Genomic DNA, 22852 nt, shown 5'->3' on the forward strand with positions numbered 1-22852 from the left:
CAGTCCACCACCCCACCGGACATGCTGAAAATGCTCCGTCAAGGTCCGAGTTGTAATATAATAATGACATCGAAAACGCCGGCGCTAAAATGCAAAAAGAGATTTAATGGAAAGTAATTAATTCATTCGAAATTAAGCCGTCTTGCGACAAGACTCTGCTCCGGCATTGTCGATTACGCGCGCAATCCTAGTCCGGCCATGCCTCTTTGTGGCAGAGTCCAAGGCTTGGCGCAAATCATCTGTTCGTTCCATGTTAGCATGCTGATTTGCCTCGGCAAAGTTTCAAGGCCTAAGCATACCTCGCCCTCGCTGTATGCCACAAAATATACAACCATTCCAATCACGTAGTAGATTGCCGGGTTGGTAGACTGATACATCAAGATGGACGTGAGTGCCGTCAGGGGGAGGACTGCAAGTCGAAACTCCAGTGATCGGTGAAGGCTTGACCCGGCGACAAAGCTCAATGGCCACTCCAGGGCAAGCATTCCCAGTCCAAAGATGAGGTTGATTGTTTGCAGAATCGGGATGGGTTTGACAGCTGGGTCCAGGTTCTTGGTGAGGAAGTCCCAAAATATCTTGGGCCAAATGAACCCTTCAATGGCAGCGCCAACCTGATCTGCACAAATGTCAGTGATTATTGCTTTCCGTCGAGGACTGGCTGTCAGAACATACAAGCTGCGGCGGTCAGGATAATGAGGCGACCCAAGTGGTTCTTGATAAGTCTGCCCATGGTGTCGAATAATTAGCCTAGTCCAGATATCCTCTTCTTTTCCTGTCTCTTTCTGTTTTGTAACCCGAAATCCGTCCTCTCAAAGTTGCGGGATGCTCTTGAATCGTTTGTTGTTGATGGTCTATATGATAACACGCCTGGGTGATATGCACTGAATTTGCCGTCGGGGCCCCAACTTTTCTCTTGCGGGTCAATGGTACAGATTGGCGCGAGCCGGTTGAGAGGAAGCCAGAAGACGCAGAGGAAGTGCTGGTAACCAGACCGACACAGCTTTGAGACGAATGAATGGTTGTAGTTGAAAAGAAAGACTCGATATTAGGTGGTTCTCGACAGGCCCAGACTGGTCGAAGAAACCGGAGATAAGAATGAAAGACAACGGATGAAATCGCAAGAGATGAAGAACAGACCCAAACGTTTCCTGGAGGGGGAGGAAATGTAAGGATCTAATAAGTTTGACAGCCCAGTCGGCAGCAGGGTTAGCAGGGCGCCGGAGGGCCGTAGCCGATGCCGAGAAGGGCGAGGCTAGCCCAAGCCCGTGTATCAGATACTGATGGCTGGCGAGACAGACACAATACCGGATGAGGCCGACTTGATGGTGAATTGCGAGTATGTGACTGAGTCCGTTGTTTCTTGACAGCAGGCATCCGTGCGGCACTAACCTCTTGCGACCAGGCTAGGGTGCACAACAAGGGACATGTGTAGGTTGCGATAGAGCCGTGTGAAGATGTTGAGGTTGAGCAGGAGTCGGATATTCTGAGTCGGTGATGATTCGAGGGTGGATTGAGAATGGCGCTGCTTGATCTGCAGTGTTGGTGACGGCTTCGCGTGTAGCAGAAGCAACTGTTGACTCTATCCTGGGCCGGGAAAAGTACAAGGCGGTTTCGTCCGTAGTCGAGGTGGTTGAAGGGTTAGACCTGGTTCTTGTTCGCATGAACGAGGAGGCGTTTGAGACGGATTATCAGACGAGACGATGTCGGAGACGTGAATCAAGGAGAGTAGTTGGAGGGGAGGAAGATCAAGGAGGTTGACGCTGGGGCAGTAGCAGATGGGAAGCTAGATTTAAAAGATGGATAGTACAGCATGGTCCGGCATGACATCTGCAGTTTCGCATGGCCACGACCCTTGCAGAGTCTATTCGTGCAACCGCCGGGGTTGGCGCCGATGGACGAGTACTGTGCGCATACATGGCCAAGCACAAATGGCGTGAATACATGAAGAAAGGCGTGAGGAGAACCTGGAAAGCCGCTAACAGCCAAGTTGAAGGCAACGGCACATCGTTGGACGACATGGGTGCGGTGGGAGTGAGGGCGAAACTAAGGTACCGGGAATTCGGCCAAGAAGCAGGCCTGCGACAAGACTGTTGGCCCATTGGAGCGGCCAGGCCACATCTGGCCGGGGTACTATTTAGGAACGGCTAGCAACAGCGAGACTTGGAAGCGGCACAGAGTCGAATTTGGCTGGGTGGCATGTTGAAGAGACATAACGGCCGTGTCCTGGGCTGGCGATGGGGAGAGACAAAGAGGTGAATCGGTGGTGTGGCTCGAGGTGATTGGAGAAACTCGGGCGGTTACACGTTGGCCGAGAGCCAATCAGCACCCTTGCCGTTCCGGGACGACTGGGTCGCCCCTCCCGTTTCTGGGTCGCATGGGGACGGTGCCGCATTTGCTGCTACAGAAGAGCACCCGGCTGCACCTTCCCTGCCAGACGACGGCCAGCCCCAGGGGATACCTGTGTCGCCCGCAACGCCAGGCTGGCAGCCGAGGTACCTTTTGTGCCAGCCACCGTCTCTTTCGCATCTTGATTCTTCGACGTCTTCCAGACTGATGCCAACCGACCACCACTTTTTACCCTCAGCCTTCAAATTCACCTCTTGGACGTAGTGCTCACCATCAACCCCCTGTACCGCAACTATGGCCTTGCAACCCTCCACTAGCTGGTTTCTGCTTCGCGATAGGACGGCTTCTGCTGGCTTCTTGCATCATTTGGCATCGCGTGCAGCGGCCGCTCGTCTCTATTTTCTTGGCTCCTCAATCTGCCCAGCCGAGAGTTTGCTTCGCTTTAACCAGCCACAAAAATACTGCAATGGGCAAACGACCCGATCTGTACTACTTCAACAAGCAACCTATCGTGGGTGCGTGCGTCGGCTGCCGACGGTGCATGTGTGGCTGCTTGTCCCTGCTTGCGAGACACATTCTGGGTGCTATACGGAGTACATACGAGCCATTGGGATCATCACACATCACCACTGTGATGGCGGAGATAAATTGACCCTCTGGTAAGACTCATCTATCTGTCGACTATTTTCTCAAAGTCTCGTCTGTGACTTATACTTATAAATTCCCCTTACACAGGCGCGACGGTGGCGGGTCTCGTATGACTTGTGCGACGTCTGGGCTCGATGGTGAAGCACATGGTGTCTGAGGCGCCTCGTCAACCCACGACAGATCGACTCCACGAACAAATCCATCACGATGTGCCCCACCGTCAACTCCATAATACAGTTCAATCGTCAACAAACCACGAGGTATTATACATGAAGCACTTTTAGGCATTACCACGTTTAGCCAACCCGATAGCTGGGCCCTTGTCACCGCTCACGCCATGCGACCGTCATAGGTTTGCGAAAATCCTCATATCAATCAAGTCCCGACAATACGGTGAACCGCACACCACCCGCTGGACTGGCAACTCATCTACGGAGTAATCCTGTACGGAGTAGGCTTTATTGGATTGACTCTTTATTGGATTGACTCCCACCGCTGGTTCCCTATTGCTCCGTCACGTGCAGTTTCCGTTCTGATGACACCAACGTGTTGGTACCAAGGAAGCTCCATTTTGTTGTTTCGACTCATCTAAGACTGCCGCGAAGAGTGAAAATGAACTACGATGCGCCGGTCTCATTTTCTCTGTATCTTCTCCGCAACGTCTCCCTGCTCACCCAACGTTGATTCCTTTTCCAGGAGGTGCATCGGCTGACAGTGGAGTGAATGGCAAATATCCGGGAAATGCAAAGCGACGGCTGCACGTGTCGCCACCTAACCCTTCTGAGTATAGACCTCCGCGTCAAAAGGCGGCTTTCAACTGGGAAGAGACTATATAGTACATGGTTTATCTTTCTGTGCATTTAGCCAGCAATAGTCAATCAAGGCAAGAAGGACACGGGTGGTGACATGCCGTCTTCACTCGCGGGACAAGGCCATTGAAGCTATCTCGCAATCCCTGGAGCCAAGAATCGCAGAATGCAACCCTTCTCTTCTAGCGAGACTGACTTGGATGGCACGTCCATCGCCTGGACGACTTAATATTCTGCTTTCAACAAGCTTTTTTTGTTTTACAACATAACTACAATGTCCTTGCCTCCGCACACAACAGCGACCCGAACCAATGAACCCCGGTACCCTAGCCAAGTCCATGCGGATCTATGTATTGTGCGCCCTGATCACGCTCCGGCGGCTCTGAGGCATCGTTGATTGGAGACAGGTCGTCATTGTGGCGCTCATGAGCTAAAATACAGCCAATCACATCCAGCATCACTCTGCCTGGACAGGTGCAGTTGCATCTAGACTCGACCGACTTAGACGATGGTTGCTCATCGAGGAGGGGGCCATTATGCGGATTTGTTCACAACTCGCACTTTGATCTGGCCGCCACTCAAGTCCATCCGTCTCCTTTGGCTACCTAATCGTTTAGCGCGTTCTCGCAAGAGAGGAGACTCGAAATGGTACTGAAGCTCCAATTGTTTGGGCTTCAAACCAACTGGCATCCTGCTTCTTATGCTCGCATCAATGCTTCTCTCCTACAATATATCGGCCCTTGATATTTACAGCTGCGGATGCCAACTTTCTTTTCTCGTGCGCGATTACTCCCTGTTCCGCTTCCCTTAGGCTGGGATGGGGTAACACCTGACCTTGCGTCGCCAGGGATGGCTTGTCCGGCATGCATAAATAGTTTGTTTCTATTGTTGGAAGCCGCAAAAATATTCCATCGGTCGTGCGGAGCAGCCACCGGACAAATACCATGGATGGGGAAAAGATAATTACCCCAACGACGGATTATGGCAGAATCGTCTCATTACTGAGTGCTTGGCGCGAGCTCAGCAAGGTTAACGAAAAAAACCCTCGGCCAACTGGTTCTGAAAATATGTACGTCACTGTGTGTCGCTTAGCCTGATCAGCGCTCGCTTGGGCCATCATTGATGGCCAGTGGATCGAGAAGCAAGAGGAGGAAAAGCACATGACACTATGCAAACAGAGCGCTGAAGCTGAAGATGAGCGCTTCCAGGATGTCTCAGACTTTTTATGTCGTTGTTGGTCAACGTTGTCTATAAATGACTTTTACTGGGCTTTGATGGATTTCTTGTGAAACCAGCCCATTTGCGCTATGAGGCGCGCGGCTGCCGGCTAAGCTACGACCAACACTGCGTTGTTGGCCGTGTTGGTTCCATCCTCGAGGCTGCGCGGCTAAGTGCCGTAGAAATGGCTCCTGAAGGCATATTGATTCGATGACCCTAGCCTATCTGATGTCTACCTCAGCCTTGTAGGCCTTTTATTTGGCCAACGGGGGCACAAGGCATAATCAACGTGTCTCTTATGAGGCCGCTCCCTACGTGAACTTCGGGCCGTTGGTAAAGTGCTCAATCAAGCTGCGACCATCGGCGTCGCCCAAGAGCCTACAGATGGTCTCTTGTCCTTCCCGGGTCTGCACCATGTTGGCCAACTCCCTCAGATGTCTGACTGAACCTAACAGTACATCTACCTGTTGCACTGATAGAGGCGTCCCTGAAACACAGTGGCGCAAAAGATCCTTCTGGACCGCATGACGGTCAATTTGGGCGAGTCCGTTCATGCCAGTCGTGCTCGGCCTTCTCAATGCATCTAGATGGCCAATAAGCTGGCCAGCACTGGATACGGGTATAGTAGAGATTCTTTCATGCTCAAGCATTCTGCGCTGTTAGAATGACTACTGCAATCAGCCCAATGGCAGACACGTACTGTATTTGCAGTCTCATAAACGAAGACATGGCATCATGTCCTTGCATCAGAAGCACGACAGCTTTCTTATCGGTTCCGTCTTTGGGAAGCTGCTCGATCCTGCGCGTTGCGTCGTCAGTACCAACTTGTTTTGCCGATATGAGCACCATCCGATAAGTTGGCGAGGAGCTGGCCGAGTATTGAACTGTGAATTCGAGGTCATGCCTGAGGAGGTTTGTTTCTAGAGGGTTTTGTCAGTGTACTAGACTCGGCTGGTTGGAAAGATATTACCTCTCCATTTTGAGGGAGATTGAGAGAAAAGGGCGAGCGCCGGAGACCACTCAGATCGTTGACGAAGTGATGAACTGAACATGACCGAGAAGTTTCTTCACAACTATGTCCCAAGCACGTACTGCGCAGTAGTCAAATTTGTCAATGCCACTCAACGCGTTTGTATCCTAGACGAGGGCGGCGGTTTTCGGTCCTTGGAGAAGAGACTTTGGAGATTTATTTTCGGGATGGAAAGAGCTCTCTGGTTCTTGCCTTCCCTCGCCTGTCCAGCCCGCTGCCTTGGCCCCTCATCCCCATCTGCCTTGTGAGAGCAGAGGTGACATCCGCTGATTTCTATGTGGTCTATGATATACACTGATGGAGAAGATGCCTGGTGGTAGTACAAAAGTCCAAAATAAAAGTCCCACATGCCAATATGTACAATGGGATCAGCCGCTCAAAACTCCACCCATGTGTGCCAGCTCGCCAAGCTTCCAAGACAAATGAAGAATGCTCTCGTCGCTCTTTCAACGTCGAAACCGAGCATCATTTCAAGGCTGTAATGTCGGTAACAAAGGCTCCTTCGTCTTGGGGTCCTTGAGAGCCCTCAACGCCTCCTCCAAGGATTCAAACCTCTGTCTCTGCTTCTCCTCCGCATCCGCCAGCTCCTCCTCTCTCCTCCTCAGAGCCTCCACCCTCTCGCTCAAATCGTCGATTCGCTGCTTGTTCACGTCTGGTTTTTGCAACGCCTTCCACGACTCGTATATGATCAGGCCGCCTGCCACACCGAGGATGAACGCATCGCCAATAGCGTCTGCGAAAAGATCGACCGCTTTGCCCTCGGGGAGAGGCCGGAACTTCCTCTTCCACACGTTTTGGAACGTGAATCGTGGGTACTTTGCCGACTGTGATGAAGAGGAGGACGAGGAGGAGGACAAGGTGCCGGGGCTGGATTTCGACTTGGCCGCCTCGTCGCGCTTGTGTTGCTCCTCGGTTTTGACCGTGGGGGCTTCGGCTCGTTCCTTGGCGCGGCGCTCTGCCTCGGGGTCGCGGAGGAGGGCGACGGACATGCGCATGTTTAGCTGGTGCATGTGCTGGCCGTACTTGGCGGCGAATGCGCGAAATCGTGGATGGTCGTGGGCTTGTGCTTTGATTTGGTTCTGGGGGGCGGGGGTCAGTTCGCGACATCATGGCGCATTCGCGGAGAGGATTGCCGGCTTACCGCGCCATATTTGGAAATGTGCCGCACGAAGAGCGATGCGAGCTTGAATAGAGGTAGAGGCACCATGGTTGTCGCACTTGCGTCCCGTCGACGTCGAGGTTGGCGCCTGGGAGCGCGAGAAAATACCTCGGAACCACTCGAGCTGCGTAATGCTGGGAACAAAGAGATCAGAGAGCGGGCGATCGTTGTTGAATAGCGCGAGGGAATGTTCTGGCTGTGCTCGGCTGCGGGAATGGGCGACGTCGGGAAACAGAGTTGTCCCAAGACGTAAAGCCGTGATGACTGAGCCGCGATGTCAGGTTCCGGAGGCTCCCGTGGTAAGCGCCAGGCGTCGTCACTATCCGCGTCCATCATTCAGGGACCACGATCCCCTAATCCGGGACATCCAGGCATTGACCTGACTAAACCTCTCAGGGCTTCCATGGGTGTGAATTGGTCGGGGCACGGTTCAACCCACCTTTATCCGCTCACATCTCGCTGCACGAGTTCTCCGCTTTTGGTAGTGCAGTTGGCAAGTGAATTGCTTAGCGGGCTTCAATGTTACTCTTTATGCCAAGTGCGCTGAACCTTTTACTATTTATTGTACTTACCCCTGACTTTTTTTATAATATCTACTAATATATTTGTTAAGTATAGAAGCTTATAATTCGTCTACACACTACAGTCCGGACCAGTTGGGTTTCTTTAACATCTGGAGCCACCAGAAGCCACCCGCTCTATACGGCGTTTGATCTCGTTGAAATTCTTTATACCGCTTCTAAAAAGATGCTCCTAATATTACATGTATGTCAATTCTCTCCAGCGCCATATGAAGTGCCCTTTTATATCCTTCCTTCCCACAACTATCCCTCCCACGATGACTCGACGCACTCGCCTTCCTGCCCAGCCGCAGTCACACATCCTCAGCGGTGCATCTCGTCTTGGCCTGCCCTCACCATGTGCTTGATACACATGTGCCTGGAGGCTTTCAGTTAATGTTTCCTCACCCGACGGCATTTGACGTTTGTGCCCTAAGAGCGTTGACATTGCTTGAGGACTAGAAGCACATGGTCTGAACTGCTTTCTTGTGTGGTGTTGTGACTCGAAGGCGTAATAAGGCTACTGCCCGGTTATAGTAGCGGAGGTGGGATCTAAGCTGAGATGTTGAGGTCAGTATCTGCATCTCAACACTATAAGCGACACGAAACTTCAATTTACCAGTATGCTGTACTTGGATACACGGGCATGAAGCTTGAGTGTAGAGGGCAGGGTACTCGCGATGATATTCTTGTCTGGGAGTATGCCTTATTGATGCATGTAGAAATATGAAGTTGGAAGTATGCCCTGTTGCTATGCACGTAGAGATGTGTCATCAAGTTATTAAGTTATTGTGGGGAAAAAAAGAAGCCTAGATGATCATGCAAGACCACTAGTAGCACCGTGATTGAGCCGTACCAGGCAACAAGACCGTAACGTGCCGCGAGAGATGTCAAGTCAAGTTGAATTCTGAGCAGCTCACTACTCAAATGGCGCGCCGCAATTCACCAATTCACGCGCCAAAAGAAGCCAAAAGTGCCCGTAAATTCAAGGCCAACACCTTCCGTATAATGATCAATTACGAGCACCTTGGTTGATTGGTTGTGACTGCCGTAGCGGTTATGCATCTCTAACCGTCTTGGACTCTTGTAAGTGTTTTAGCGCCTTGCCGGCACCTAGTACACTATATCGACAACGTACCACTCATGTTTACCGTGCCTTGACCATCTCAGAATTTGGCGTAGTAGCAAGCTTCCCGCCCATGTTACTAATAATATAAAAACGCATTTAATATTTCGCTGGGGATAACATACAAATATCAGGAGCATCTTTTCATCAGCGGTATGAAGAATTTCACAGAACATTGAAGCTCAACTGGTCCGGGATGTGGGGCCACTCACCGCCAGATTGGGACTGGTGTGGTTGTTGACAGCCACTAGAAGCGGTTCAAGGTCGCCGGCTACGGCTCTGTAATTGGCCAGAGTATAGATGAACTGGAGTGACTTTGGTTCCCCGGCAACCACCAGACACGGTCAAAGTACACAAACCCGCCCCCAGCAATAGGAAAGAGACTCGTCGTAGTCGTCCGGTTGCCATGTCCCAGTCTTATTGTCCGCTTAGCCACACAACCAGCACTCAATTGTCGCTTCTCCTTGCACCCGCATCGACAATCTAGCATTGCTTACTGTCTTTTGGCATCTCGAGGAGCCCTCGCCAATATCTCATCGTCGGCTCGCTGCAGCTTTGCTTCACCGCGAATGCTACATGTGCTTGAACTGAATGTGAGCACGACATTGATCCCTTTCTTTGACATCTTGCTCCACGTGTGCATCCGCTGCTCTGCCAGAAAGCTGGACCAAAGATGACCAGCTCCCCATTCAAGGTTATTGAATCATGAATAACAGTATTTCTCACTCTTCGATCTGAATCCAGGCTCCCGTTGGCGATTCTTCCACTGCTACCGCCAGCCTTGACGACCGCACCATCCCTTTAATACGCCATCCACCACGCAGCGATAGTTTGATCCATCACACGGCAATCGACTCTCTACTTAGCAGCCATGGCCCATAGGTTGGCTGCGGCCAAAGGCGGTGTCGACCTCGAGGCTTTGTCTCCTAGAGATGCCAATGCCCAGCGATTGCCCAAAACCACGGAAAACAAAGTCAAGACTGCCGCACAGCTTCGGGCCGCCAAGGACAAGGAGCATCCTCCGCCTCCGCCTCCCGAAGTCTTCGAGCCATGTAGTTCCGACCGCCCGGAGGGGGCTACATACCAAGTTGGCAAATTACTGGGAAAGGGGGGTTTCGCCCTGGCCTACAGCGGCCTGCACGTGGCAACCAAGCAAAAATACGCCTTGAAGATTGTCAAGAGCAAAATGCCTCCCAAGATGGAGCAAAAGGCAAGTAGTCATTTGATCCCACATGTCAGACTTTGCTGGGAATAGCTGGCCTAACAGGCTCCGTCTTCAGTTCCAAACCGAGCTTCAAATACACTCCAAAATGAAGCACAAGAACATTGTGCAATTCTTCCGAGCTTTTTCCTTCAACAACTGCACATATCTCGTCCTGGAGCAATGCAACAATGGCTCGCTCATGGACATGGTCAAACGCCGGAAAGGACTCACCGAACCCGAGGTCCGTTTCTACTCGGTTCAGATTACCGGAGCAATCAAGTACATGCATGCCAAGGGCATTATCCACCGCGACTTGAAGATGGGCAACATCTTTCTCGACTCTCACATGAATGCCAAGATTGGCGACTTCGGCTTAGCTGCCTTGGTGGTTACTGGTAGGGACATGCAGACCATTCGCCGAACCACACTTTGCGGAACCCCCAACTACATTGCCCCTGAAATTTTGGAAAAGGGCAAGAAGGGGCATGATCACATGGTCGATATCTGGAGCTTGGGAATCATCATGTACGATTCTTGCTCGACGGGATTCCCCTTGTTCGTAGTCCACTTCACTAACTTGATCCAGGTTCGCCATGCTCACATCAAAACCTCCTTTCCAATCATCAACTACAGATGAGATTTATCGCCGAGCCAGAGAAAGAGATTACGAGTGGCCCACCGGCGATTCGACTCAAAAGTTCATTAGCCAAGAGGCCAAGGATCTGGTTGCCACCATGTTGGAGGACGCAGACCGCCGCCCCGAGCCAGATGACATTATCCTACACCCTTTCTTCACCTCGGGCTACATGCCCACCGACATTGACATGAGCTATCGACTCCGAGAACTGCCGCCTGAGCGAGACGAGTTTTATGTCTCCCGAATGAGCAGCGCCTTGCAGACTACTTCGTATCGAAATCTAAAAGAAATGTGCCTCGAGAGTGGAATTGGCCCTTGGTCCGATGCAAAAGTCATCCACTCGCAAGTTTGGAAGGAAATGGCTCAAGAGGAAAAGGTTGGCCTGACGCCCACCATTCCTCTCGCCGAGAACGTGGTTTACCGACCATTTGACGACTGGCTCAGAGAGCACATGCCTCAGAGGAGCAAACTTTCACATTCCGTTGGGCCTCACACCGCACAACCAGTGACTATTTCCGAAGAGCCTCCAACCGCTGCACAAAAGGCTCCTCTAGGGTTGCTAAGGCAGCCTCCCCAGAGCTTTGCTGCTCAGCAGCGTGCTCAAAACAGGCCTGCGGCAACCTCTTCAACAACCAAATCGAACCCTCCTGTAGATCCTGCCCTGACGGCAAGCCAAAGTGTACGAGGACCATCACGGCGGGAAGCCATTCGGGAAACGGCCTCAAAGGTGTCCTCAGAGGGCACCCTTAGGAACGTGCGAAGCTCTGCCCGGACAGCTCTACCATCGGCGCGGTCAGCCCCAAACCTTCAAGTAGCTGAGCGTGCAGCCACGATGACATCTGCACCTGTGCAACCACTGAAAAGATCAAATTCACAATCCATTCGAGCGACCACCCTTTTTGCCCCATCCGAGAAAACTGAGACTATCGCAGGCTCACGGCCTGACATTATTCTCGAACGATTGAAGAGGCTGCAAACGGAATTAGAGCGGTCATTGAATTCCCGTACAATGGCAATCATTTCTTCCAAATCTGTCACACCTCCCCACCCCCATGTGGTTGTCAAATGGGTTGACTACACCAACAAATTTGGTCTTGGCTATATTTTGAACGATGGTAGTGTCGGATGTGTACTAAGGGATATACCCACAACCGAGGGCAGCAAGACGGCCATGCTACCTCCTGCCGGTATTTTCATCCGAGGTGCTGAGAAGCACATTCTCCGTCGGGAAGACACATCATACTTCGACAGAAACCAACCAGTTCCCATGACCGAAGCAATCAAGTTCTTTGAGAACAATGGCGAAGGCGGCTTGTCTGAAGTTAATGTTTCACCCGAGCAGTTCAGGGTGTCTATCAGCGAGGACGGCACAGCTGGCAAGATGAACCCCGGCAAAGATATTTATCAGCACCGCAAGCGCGAGAGAATTATTCTCTGGAAGAAGTTTGCCAACTACATGATTGCCTATGGCAGAGATGAAAACCTTCCGGTTGAAGAAAGCGAGGGGCAGGGGGTTATGTCGCCAGGGGCAAAGGGCACAATGGCAGAGCTGGTAACATTTTACCAGAGGTTTGGAGACGTTGGTTGTTGGGTGTTCTGTGACGGACATCTTCAGTTCAATTTCCCCGACCACACCAAGATCGTGCTTGATGCTACCGGAACCTGGTGCCACTTCTGGCATCTCCCACAAGACGCCGCTGAAAGGTTAGCCTCGACGGGCACAATCGGCGCAGCCGCTCTAGATGATCGCGCAACGCTCTCATACCCTCTGCAGACCCTGCTCAACTTCCAAAGCAAGTCGTCTACCCGCTCAGCCAGCACTCGCAAACGACCCGAGATTGACCCCGAGGTCCAAGGTATTCCCGCCGCCAACGACTTTCGGCGCAAGGTTGAGTTCATCAAGAATGTCGTCAAGGAATGGGTTGCCAACGGTGGTCTTGGAAACAGCTCCATGAGCCGAGAGTCCCGTTTGAGATGGACCGGTTACAGAGAGCTCGTCAACACAACGATCCCGCAGAAACACGTCTGGGTCACGATTGGCGCTCGCTGGGGCGACCAGCGCTTGTCAACGCTCGTTGACCCCCGAAAGCCCTGGGAATTGGGCGAAGAGGAAGCCGACGGCTCCAAGAAGTAATTCAGCTTATGACTCGAGTTGAAAAAGAGAGAAAAGCAGCCAGCCGACGGCCTCTTTGTGTTTCATATGGCCAACAGTATAAACAGTGGGAGTTGCAAGTGTGAAGCTTGCTGGTAATATCTTTGGGTGACGCCTCTATTTCTGCCCTTTTTTCATTTCTGATTTTTCTTTTTTGGCTGTAGCGAGCTTGGCCGGCGTTGACGGATCACTTTTGTCATGGCGTACGCGGGACATGAGACGATCAATGATGACCCTGTGCTTTGTGCGTGTTGTTTTCTTTTCTTTTTCTCTTTCACACCGTACTTGAAACTGTGTGGGCTAGAAGCTCGGAGATGGGATGGTGAAAACCGGTGTTGAGTTGAGATACCTGATTCGTACCCTCCTTTAATGATTATTACGTTTACATGAGATATTCCATGGTGTTGTTATCCCAGTGTGATGTGGCGTCATGTACCACCATATGGAGCATTAATGTCCGTCATAAGGGTCATCTGGACTATGCCGTTCATTGCTCTCACGTCTGCGTCTGCTGCCCGTGGTGCGAGTTGGTAGTTGACAAGAGAGGAAAAGTTGCATGGCCAATCACAAACGACAGACACGAGTCGATGGCGAGGGCACACCTTCCACTTGACAATTGACAATCACCCCAGAGAACCATGTAGGCAAAGTAGTCCAAGGCCAATATTATTACGCCGGCCGACCTATATACATGCAAAGGGTAATGCACCACACGCCAGCCACGCCCTGTCCCATACTTACGCAGCCTACTCACTATTTATTATGTCTAATCGCCAGCCCCCCCATCCAAGCGGCAAAGCCGCAACCACAAAATCAACAAAGGCCGGAGAGCCCCTGGGCCCCATGCCACCATCGCTTCGGGCACGCCAAGGTGAATAAAAGAAAAGGAAACAAGCAATTAATATTCTTGTTCGTACAAGCACCCCGTTCGTGTCATATTTGGAAAAAGACGAAAAAAAAAAAAACACCACATAGTAATGAAAGGGACCCCAATGAACGTTTAGTGCTCCATCATTGAACGAGAAATAAGACGCTCCTTTCATGACACGAGTTATTGCTGTTGCTGTTTTATACATCCGAGTAGTAGCCATCGGTTTGGGCGTGGCTGGGAGGAGCGACCCAGCCGCCAGGGGCGCCGACCACGTTCTCCCGAGAGCCAAAGTAGGCGGACCTGGCGCGCTTCTCGCGCTCAAACTCGGCCCATCGCTTCATGGTGATCTTGCTACTGTCGAATTCGCCCTGGTATTCGATGCCGCCCTTCTTGACCTTGTCTCCTGCCGTCTTACGCGTGTCACCCCATGAGAAGTCGTCAAACTTCCAGAAGGCATATGTCGGGAGAACAAAGTTCCAGATGGGCAGGGAAACCAGGTAGATCAGCATCCAGACGACATAGGACCACGAGTGGGCCGTGACCAGGATGAGGAGACCGGGAAGGCCTAGAATAAGAGCAAGCAACACCAACGGAATGATTTGCGGAGGTGAATGGATAATAGAGGTGATGACTGCAACAAAAGTTAGCCCATGTACTCCTTCTAGTGCATTCGTATGCAATGATGACGCAGTCGATGATTGTACTTACCAACATAAAAGGTAAATGCAATGGCGGCTGGCAGCACCAGCGTGCCGACAAGTTCAACGAAAACGACAAACTGCATGCTGAAGCAGAATGTACCGCACAAGTCTCGAACCAGAATAAGCTCCATAAGGTTGTGAACAGTCGAGTTGATCCAGCGACGTCGTTGGGAGAGCAGAACCATAAACTTGTCGGGTACAGTCGTTTTGCAAACAGCCTGGGGTACAAACACCTGCTTTCGCTTGGGGAACGTGCGCAGCATGAGAGTCGTCAAGTAACGATCCTCACCAAGCAGGTATAGGTTCTTCTCGTGCAACGTTTCAACCACGTTCTCCGAGTAGTGCTCCACAACGTCAGGATTGGCGAGAATAGGCACCCAGTAGTTCTGGCCGCCCTTGGGGGCCTTGATACGGTACATGCAGAAACAACCAGGCAAACAGGTGACACCACCAAAAACGGACTCAAACGACTTGGCCAAGTGGTGGGAGATGAAGTACTCAAACACCTGGATAGCAGTAACCCAGCTGTCTCGCTTGTTTGCAATCTTGGTCTCACCACACAGACCCATGATCTCGGGATCCTTAACCATGGCAGATACCATGTGCGTTAAACTGTCAGGGAACACCTTGGTATCGGCATCGACCATGAGTACTATTTCATAGTAGTCGGGTGAGATACCAGTGACCTTCCAGAGACCGTTGAACATTTCGTATTCGAGTTCTGTCATTCGCTCGTCAAACATGACCTTTTGGAGGAAGGACATGAGGATGATTTGACTGTCTCGCTTGCCACGGTTACCGGGCTTGGCCTTGTCGGCCTCGTCTGGGGTACCGCACTTGACAATCAGCATCATGGGCACACGCTGCTGCTTGTCCACGGGGATACGGCTCTTGTTGCCGTAGTCGTAGAAACCGCAATAGACCTTGGCCATGTTGTGGCGCTTCGAGCCGCTGGCAACGGCCACGTAGGAAAATGACTCAACCATGTCTGGAGGAGTCGCATGGTCCTTCATCATGCCCAAACAGACATCGGGAGTAGAGACAGCTTCACCCTTGCCCTTGATGATACCGTCGCAAATAACAACGATAGCCTTGTGGCTGTTGGGATAGTCAGTCATGGCAATGGAATCGAGTGTGGTCCGAATACCCTCTTCGCCTTCCGAATAAGCCGTAACCAGGCACATTGTGTGAGCCAGGGGAAATCCAAATGGCATCCAGTCAGATGGTGGCTGGGGGACAACTGAGTCGTGAATGAATCCAGCGGGACCGGGGCCATCAGAGGGGCTGGCGGCACTCGAGTAAGGATCGGGACGCAAGAAGCTGGCTCGGCTATCGTTGCCTTGTCTGTAGATGGAATTGGGATTGAGCAGAGAACTTGCGGGACCTTGGCTAGACATGGTGGTGGGGAGACGTCTGGCTCCGGTTGGACGATCAGATCCGTAGACGGCAGAGAATCGAGACGTCGTGGGCAGGAAGGACGAGCCTCGCTTGCTCGCTCTATCAGAAGAGCCCATGGCAGAGCTACCAACATCGCCGGGCAATCGAGCGGGGGCGCGATAAATGTCCTCGGACCAATCCTCAATCTGTTTGGCACGCTTTCTGCGATCTGAGGTTTGCGACGTTTTTGCGGCTGCGTATTTGCGGCTGATGAACCACTGGAAAATCAGGGCCAAGACAAAACGTGTTCCGACGACGGACAGAATCAAAATAAGAGCGCAGTACAGCACAACCTTTGAAGCAATGCAACCGACAGTCTCGGTATCAACGAATCCAACTCGGCTGATTTCCTCGAGGCACTGAGCAACCTGCTTATCGCCAGGGGACTGGAACATTCGGGTGACATCGCGACCACGGATGGCCTTGTTGACTGCGCTGTCTTGGTCTCGCAAAACCTTGAATCGATCAGGGACACTAATCTCGCTCTCGTTGAACCAGTTGAGTAGGTTGAGGTCCAGAACGCTGCCGGAGTAGACAACCAGATTACGAGAGCTATTGCGAATATCGTCCCAGGTGAAGTAGACATCAGCGGCTTCCTTCAGGCCAACGTAAAAGGCATTTCGAGCGTTGGAACTCGTGTGGCAAGCATAACCCAAATAGTACGGGTTGGTGAAGTTGGGACGACTAGATCCGTCCTGATTGAACGTAGTGCAGGGGAAGTACCACGCCAGCTCGTTGTTCGAGTTGTCGGGAACGTCAGAGCCCGGGGCTTTGTTGATGAGACCTTTGCAATGGCCGTTGACATTTTGGAAGAGAAAACTTCCATCCTGTCCTGAATGTTTCTCGGGCAAGTCGAACAAAACGTTGGCGCCCGTGCCATCTTGCCGCAGAGGAATACCTTCGGCCGGAGGATGGTGCGAGGTGGACAAATCGTAGGCGACACCGTGAAAGATCATGTAGCCACCCGTCACCTTGTTGACCCTCAATCGCTCGGGAGGTGCACTACACACAGTAGCAGTGAAACCAAACGTGAGGAAACCAACAATGGCCATGATGACGAGAATGATGCTGATTAGGCCCATCTTCTCGCGCCAAGCTCGGCGCTGAGCCTTTGTGGGCTTGCCGCAGCATTTCAATATGAAATCGGGACACCAGAATGTCACAATGGCGCAGTAAACGTTCCAGGCACTCGGAGGTCTAATCTGTTCGGCCATGGCAGGGTTCTTGCGCGACTTTCTATGCCTAGTTGTTTTCGTGATCTTGCCAGACTTGTTGCGGTGCGGGCGCGACTTGACACGAGCATTGCCCTTTTCTTGGTCACCGCCGCTCGTCTTTCGGCTGCGGTGATGGCGTGGCGGAGAACTATCGGCAAAGCTTCCGTGGGTTTGTGAGCCCCCCGATGGTTCGGTTGATGCCTCGACGTTTTCCAAGATGGGGTCGTTGCCGGTGGACGAGGGCATGGTCTCCATGTTGGCCGCATGCTTGTGATAGTGGTAATTTCTGTGGTCCTTGCCAATCCTGTTGCGCTCTGGTCGAATCAGACTCCTTTTGCGGGTAAAGGGTTGGTCTGGGCTGTGCGGCGGAGGCGAGGCTGTGGGATGCGTCGGTGACAGAGGGAGAGTCTCTGTATTGGCATTAGGGTTCGAAATGGTCTCGGCGTAAGAAGATACGGATTTCCCACGTTCATGTCCTGCCCTTGGCACAGGTTGAAAGCCAGTCTCTATGTCATTGGGGCGAGGGCGTCGCGAAGGCGAATTTCGATAGACGTTGCGGTGTTCGTAGACCGGGCTGCCGCCCGGTCGCTCAGGGAGAGACATGCTTCTAAGGAAGAAATGTCAGGGCAAAATTACAGAAAAAATGTGAACCACAGGTGCCTACTTACCAAGCTAAATGGGTTCGCCGAGGTCAGGACCTCTTCGAAAGAGCGTATACCCAGCAGACGGCAGCTTCAAGGACACAGAATGAACGAATTGTACCTAGGCAAATGCCAAACGGCTGTGTTCCCACGGCAAGGAGAGGCGACCAAAAAAAGATGCCGAACTCCGGTTCCGAGCGCCTGTCGTCAAAGGCGGTTTCACAAACGTGCAAACTCGTCCCGTCAAGCCCCAAGTCGCAAAAAAAAAAAAAAAGTAGCGATTCAAGCCAGGGGAGGGCCCCGTGATTCAATCCAAGACGGGGGGGGATAATGATAAGAGCAAAGGAAAGAATAGATGGTCGAGAGCAGAGAAAACGAAGGCGAGAAGAGCGTCCGAGGCAGCAGGACGATCCGAAGCAGACGGTCACGGCCGTTTGTTGTTTGTCCTCGTTGGCGTCCGTGGTCCCCCGAATAAGTTAGAATAACAAGAAACGAGCGATCGCCGGGGGATGGACGTGGTGGTGGAGAGGCGGTGCGTTGCCGTGGCCAAAGGAGAAGTTTATTTAACAGGAACAGGGAACAGGGAGTCAGTCAGTTGCGAGCAGCGAGGGAACGAGGGACGAGGGAAGCAGAGACAGGAGGAGGGGGACGGCCGAGCGATATTGCGGGCCCCTGACTGGCTGGCGCGGGTGCTGGCTGGGTGCGGGTGTTGGCGACGGGTCACTGGACACGCAAAAAGTAACTAAAGAAGAGAAAAAAGCGTCAACGGTCTGGCAAGCTTCTGACGCTCCGTGTTGAACGTAATTTTTCACGCCGCAAAGAGATGATGCTGGACAAGTGCAAGATGCGCCGTCTGGAGATGGGTGCCCGAGGTGGCTGCGGCCGACCTGGCGATACGACGGCAACGCCTCCAACGCTTCTCTCCTGTCCTCTCAGCAGCTGACTTGGGTCGATGTGCCGTCAATGGGCGCATCTGCTCCCGATTTCTGCCCTGCACACGCCAACGCAGCTACGCCGCCAGTCCCTCCAGACAGTCCCTCCAGACACCGGCCCAAGGGCACAAACACGATGCCCCCGTGTTTCCACTCGAACCACTATCACGGCAGCAATGCAGAACATTGAACGCACCAGCAACGCACCAGTCGATTACTGACCTCGCAGCCGGGGACTTTTGGGCTCCGTGTCCAAGACTCCAAGACTCCAAGCGTCCCCCTGGCGAAAAGGGACCATCCGGCCCAAAGTACACCGCAGGTTGCCAGGTGGTGCTACTCGACTGGATGCGCCGGCAGCCCCGAACAAAAAGTACTTGAGGTATACCCCCTCGACGCTAATGCTCCCCCTGGGCTCGACCCCCCGCCGCCCCTGTTGTCCAGTCGACGCCGGAGGGCCAGCACGCCACCCCACCCACCACACAACATTGAACACCACACCGCACCGCACCGCACTTGCGAGGCGTTCTCGTTACCCGGCACCGGCTCGTGAACCTTCGAGGCGCCAGTGGCGTCTCAAAATACGGGCACGTCGAGAGCCGTGCCTGGCGTCTGCCTTTTTGCCCGTTCGTGGTCATCGGCCCCCAGCCCGGCATGGCCCGGGTCGTGCCCTCCATCCGCCATCGCCAGTTGCTCCCGCATACCATGGTGATGACTTCAATGTTCGCGTAGCGGTCAGCACATGCGTCCGCCTGTCGCCGTGCATCCCGCCTTCCGGCTCTCCCATGGCCCGAACAGGCGGCGGATGAGTGATGAACGTCGACCGGTGCTGATCTGAAATTCAGCCTGATTTGTGGTCATCATGTCGAGCTCAGTGCGCATTTTGCTGTCAGTTTGATTCTGATGCGTAGCCTGCATAATAATAATAACCCCTGTTGATATATAGCCAAACCCAAGAGATTCGTATTCTGTTTGTCAAGCCTGACATATGCTTACGCATGATGGAAGGGACTTGACTGTTGCGCTTTTCCAAAACCACCAAACAAAAGCTTCGCAACGCACGATGCGACTTCGTAAATCCCCAAGCACCGGCCAGTTGGTACCATGCATGGCATCTCCAGATGCCGCATCTGCGCACACAGACGGCCAATGCACGCGTCATGAGGTGAATTGCTCGGCGGGCTCACTCTTTTTGCTAGGTGCGCTTACCCCCCTTAGTAGGTAAGTGTTTATTGTGTCTAAACTCTCCCTACATATTCCTAAGAGATAATTTATGGTAAAATATATTTACCGATAATAAAATATATAATAATATATTATAATATAGCCTAATATCTAGGTACCTGGAGGTGCGTGAGCGCACCTAGCAAAAAGAGTGAGCCCGCCGAGCAATTCATGTCATGAGGCGTCGACTTCCATACTTGCTGCTTGTAGCCTGGGAGCGTGAAGAGATAGGTCGGGCATGCAATTGATTCTCCCTGCTCATCCCCTAAAAAATCAATATATTTTCCAGACAGTATACTCCGTACACCCTTTCACTTGTCTCACGGTCTGGAATGATGGAATCTAGACGCCGTGAAACCTGCAGCAGAGTGTCGCACCACGAGCCATTTGCCATTCTGGCACTTGACCCTTTAGCTTCGCGTGTACCTAGTAAACGTCAAGACTTATCCTTCACTTGGCTCCTCGACGTCATTTTGTCATCTCCCAGCGTCTAATTTTTTCCCCCCTTCGCACAGCGCTCAATTTGCCGTCATACTTTGATGCGGCGGCGAACCCGGCCTCGTGGGTTTGGGTTGCGTCTGGCGCTCTGTTGTGTTACAGTCCAAGAGTTGATCAACGAGCATCCAGAATACTGTCGACATGTGAAGTTGTCGTTGAGCAATTGACCCCCACACGGGAACAGACCTATTGCAGGGTTCTACCAGCTATTGCATGCCATCGTCACTGCTGTGGGTGGTTGACCCCGGCCAGCAAATCACTGTGGATATAATACGAGAGGGAAGACGTCGCCAAATAGATGGCGCCGCCGGGAATCAGTTGATTGTGAAATAAAGCGGCAGTCGTCGATGGTGCCGTGTCGCTCCGTGACCGAAGACCATGATCAGTCGACAACAGCCAACATTGAACGTCCTTGCGGCGACCGAGCAACGCCTACCGTGAACCCTCGGCCTCATCAGCTGCGTTCACCTTGATGCGAACATTGAATGGAGCACCCCATCTACGGAGTAAGCGACCGTCGTTCCGTCCTCGACACGGTTGGGGAACACAGCTATATTGTCCGCATCACTGCCAATCCCTACTTACACCGCTGATGCCGGTGCCACAATGGTATGACTCGACGCATTAATTAAGACTGAGCCGAAACCCGACGTTGGTGTGACCCTTGCCCTGGAGTGGGTGGAACGGCCAGAAGCAGAGGAAAAGAATTGACTTGACATGTCAATGCGATGCGCGCGATTGAAGGGATGACGACATTCCATCAGCACGGCCCGCTTTAGGGGTCGCGGCTAAGAACACTGTGCACGCTCTTGACAGCTCTAGCTAGTGAGCCAGGCCAGCAAAACTATGTCTGAGTGCGAGAATCGAGCCGCTTGTTGTAAAGGCGCAAGGAAGAATAATGCATGTACGGAGTAGACGCGGTAAATGGCAGGCAAATCGCATCCCCTGACCGGCTTGGGCCGAGTCTGGCTCACCATGTCGGCAGTATTTTTTTTCATCTTTAAAGATCATACCCTAGACTTACAACGACCGGACAGCCCGATCGAGGGATTTCGGTCTCATTGCACGACCCAAGCCCAACACGTGCAGACCGGGACTGTCCAGGAGCTCTTTTATGCACACCTTGAAGCTGGCTTCTGCCTCAGCCCTTGGTGTTAGTCAAAGGAGCCCGAAACAGCCGTGTTTGTACTAAAGAAATGAAGGTTTGGATGCCAAGCAACGCCACAATCATGTCCATCAACTCGGGCATAGACCTGAAACTCCACGACATTGATTAGTTTGGTCGTACTACAATAACACAACATGGCACCAAGCACCCCATGTCCGCTGGTATCTTCCAGAGACGACGATTTGCCCAGAGCCTTGCTTTGTTCCTGCACAACGGCACGTGTCTCATGTATGTGCTCGCCTGTGCTTGCAGATGGGTGATGCTACATGACAGGAGTCTAGTGCGCAGTCTGTGCCTTTGCAATCCAAAACCACACACCGGCGAAAATCTCCGCGTGTATTTTTGTAGTAGTCTGGCGGGACTGACCGCCGACATGAATGAGGTCTGGGACATCCCTTTGAATGTGCGCAGGTCTAATTTTTACAACGGACTAGGGTTCTAGCTAACAATAAGGAATTAAGATTTTAAAAATATACAAGTATATAAAAATATACTAGTTTATTATCCTTAATAAAAGAGTATTCTTAAGTACCTTTAAGTATTATACAAGAAGTAGGTTGAATACATCAGTTGGACCTGCGCACATTCAAGGGGATGTGACCAACATTACGGAGAGAAAGCAACCACATGGTGCGGTGGATGTGGAATAGGAAAATCGGTCCACATGGTTTGGTTATTTCGGTAGTAGTCTCGTTTAAGTGCTGATGTCCAATCTGTGATTTAATAATACATGATACATACCTAGATATGTGTACATAACATAGTGGAGAGAGCGCTTAGCAAACAATGTTGGATGGTCATGTTCTGCGGCAAAACTAGTCGCTGACGGGTAGCTGATTCTCCAACCGACGACGAGAAAACTCGTTGCTAGTGGGAATATTCCTGGGCAGACACGCATGGTTCGCCAGCGGCCGCGGCAAGTACGGAGTAGTCAAGCGCAAATTACCACTTCTTTTCAGCCTCATCCAGCTGTCTCGCCCCCCCTGCCAATCTGAGCATGTCGTGTAGGGACCAGGTAGTTTTGTGTCCCTGTTTAAATCCAAATCCAGATTTCAGCCGCGACGCCTCACCGGGCAAACTTACAGATGACAGGCACATACGTCGCCTGGGCTGATCGGTGACGAGGCAGAGGACACAGCTGCTCCTCCTAATGCCCATATTCAACGGACAGCTGAGGGAGATTTTGCCAACGACCCACCAACGGGCGCCGCCCATCTAACCATGGCGGCCGTCTTGGATGTGCACAATGATGTATGTACTAGTAGTCGTAGCATGGTTTA

General features: G+C 52.2%; 5 protein-coding genes across 5 annotated transcripts; 1 reads left to right on the plus strand and 4 right to left on the minus strand.

The window, feature by feature from the left end:
- Nucleotides 1-173: 173 nt before the first annotated feature.
- Nucleotides 174-730, minus strand: MAA_00134 (PRO41 protein; the record flags this gene model as incomplete). The annotated part of the gene is made up of 3 exons (XM_007818132.1): nt 174-239; nt 300-616; nt 673-730. The coding sequence occupies 3 exons, from the start codon at nt 728-730 to the stop codon at nt 174-176; spliced, it is 441 nt and encodes a 146-aa protein (XP_007816323.1).
- Nucleotides 731-5332: 4602 nt separating this feature from the next.
- MAA_11656 (zinc carboxypeptidase A 1 precursor) lies at nt 5333-6073 on the minus strand (the record flags this gene model as incomplete). Its single annotated transcript, XM_011412571.1, has 3 exons — nt 5333-5630; nt 5722-5941; nt 5992-6073. 3 exons carry the CDS (start codon nt 6071-6073, stop codon nt 5333-5335), a joined length of 600 nt encoding a protein of 199 aa, XP_011410873.1.
- Nucleotides 6074-6521: 448 nt separating this feature from the next.
- On the minus strand, nt 6522-7543 carry MAA_00135 (OPA3 family protein; the record flags this gene model as incomplete). Its single annotated transcript, XM_007818133.1, has 2 exons — nt 6522-7130; nt 7193-7543. The coding sequence occupies 2 exons, from the start codon at nt 7541-7543 to the stop codon at nt 6522-6524; spliced, it is 960 nt and encodes a 319-aa protein (XP_007816324.1).
- A 2224-nt stretch (nt 7544-9767) lies between these two features.
- On the plus strand, nt 9768-12871 carry MAA_00136 (serine/threonine protein kinase; the record flags this gene model as incomplete). The annotated part of the gene is made up of 3 exons (XM_007818134.1): nt 9768-10130; nt 10177-10625; nt 10687-12871. The coding sequence occupies 3 exons, from the start codon at nt 9768-9770 to the stop codon at nt 12869-12871; spliced, it is 2997 nt and encodes a 998-aa protein (XP_007816325.1).
- A 1086-nt stretch (nt 12872-13957) lies between these two features.
- MAA_00137 (glycosyltransferase family 2) lies at nt 13958-17715 on the minus strand (the record flags this gene model as incomplete). The annotated part of the gene is made up of 2 exons (XM_007818135.1): nt 13958-14391; nt 14469-17715. 2 exons carry the CDS (start codon nt 17713-17715, stop codon nt 13958-13960), a joined length of 3681 nt encoding a protein of 1226 aa, XP_007816326.1.
- Nucleotides 17716-22852: the final 5137 nt, after the last annotated feature.

Source organism: Metarhizium robertsii (genome assembly GCF_000187425.2).
Source record: "Metarhizium robertsii ARSEF 23 chromosome Unknown MAA_Scf_12, whole genome shotgun sequence".
Classification (NCBI taxonomy): Eukaryota; Fungi; Ascomycota; class Sordariomycetes; order Hypocreales; family Clavicipitaceae; genus Metarhizium; species Metarhizium robertsii.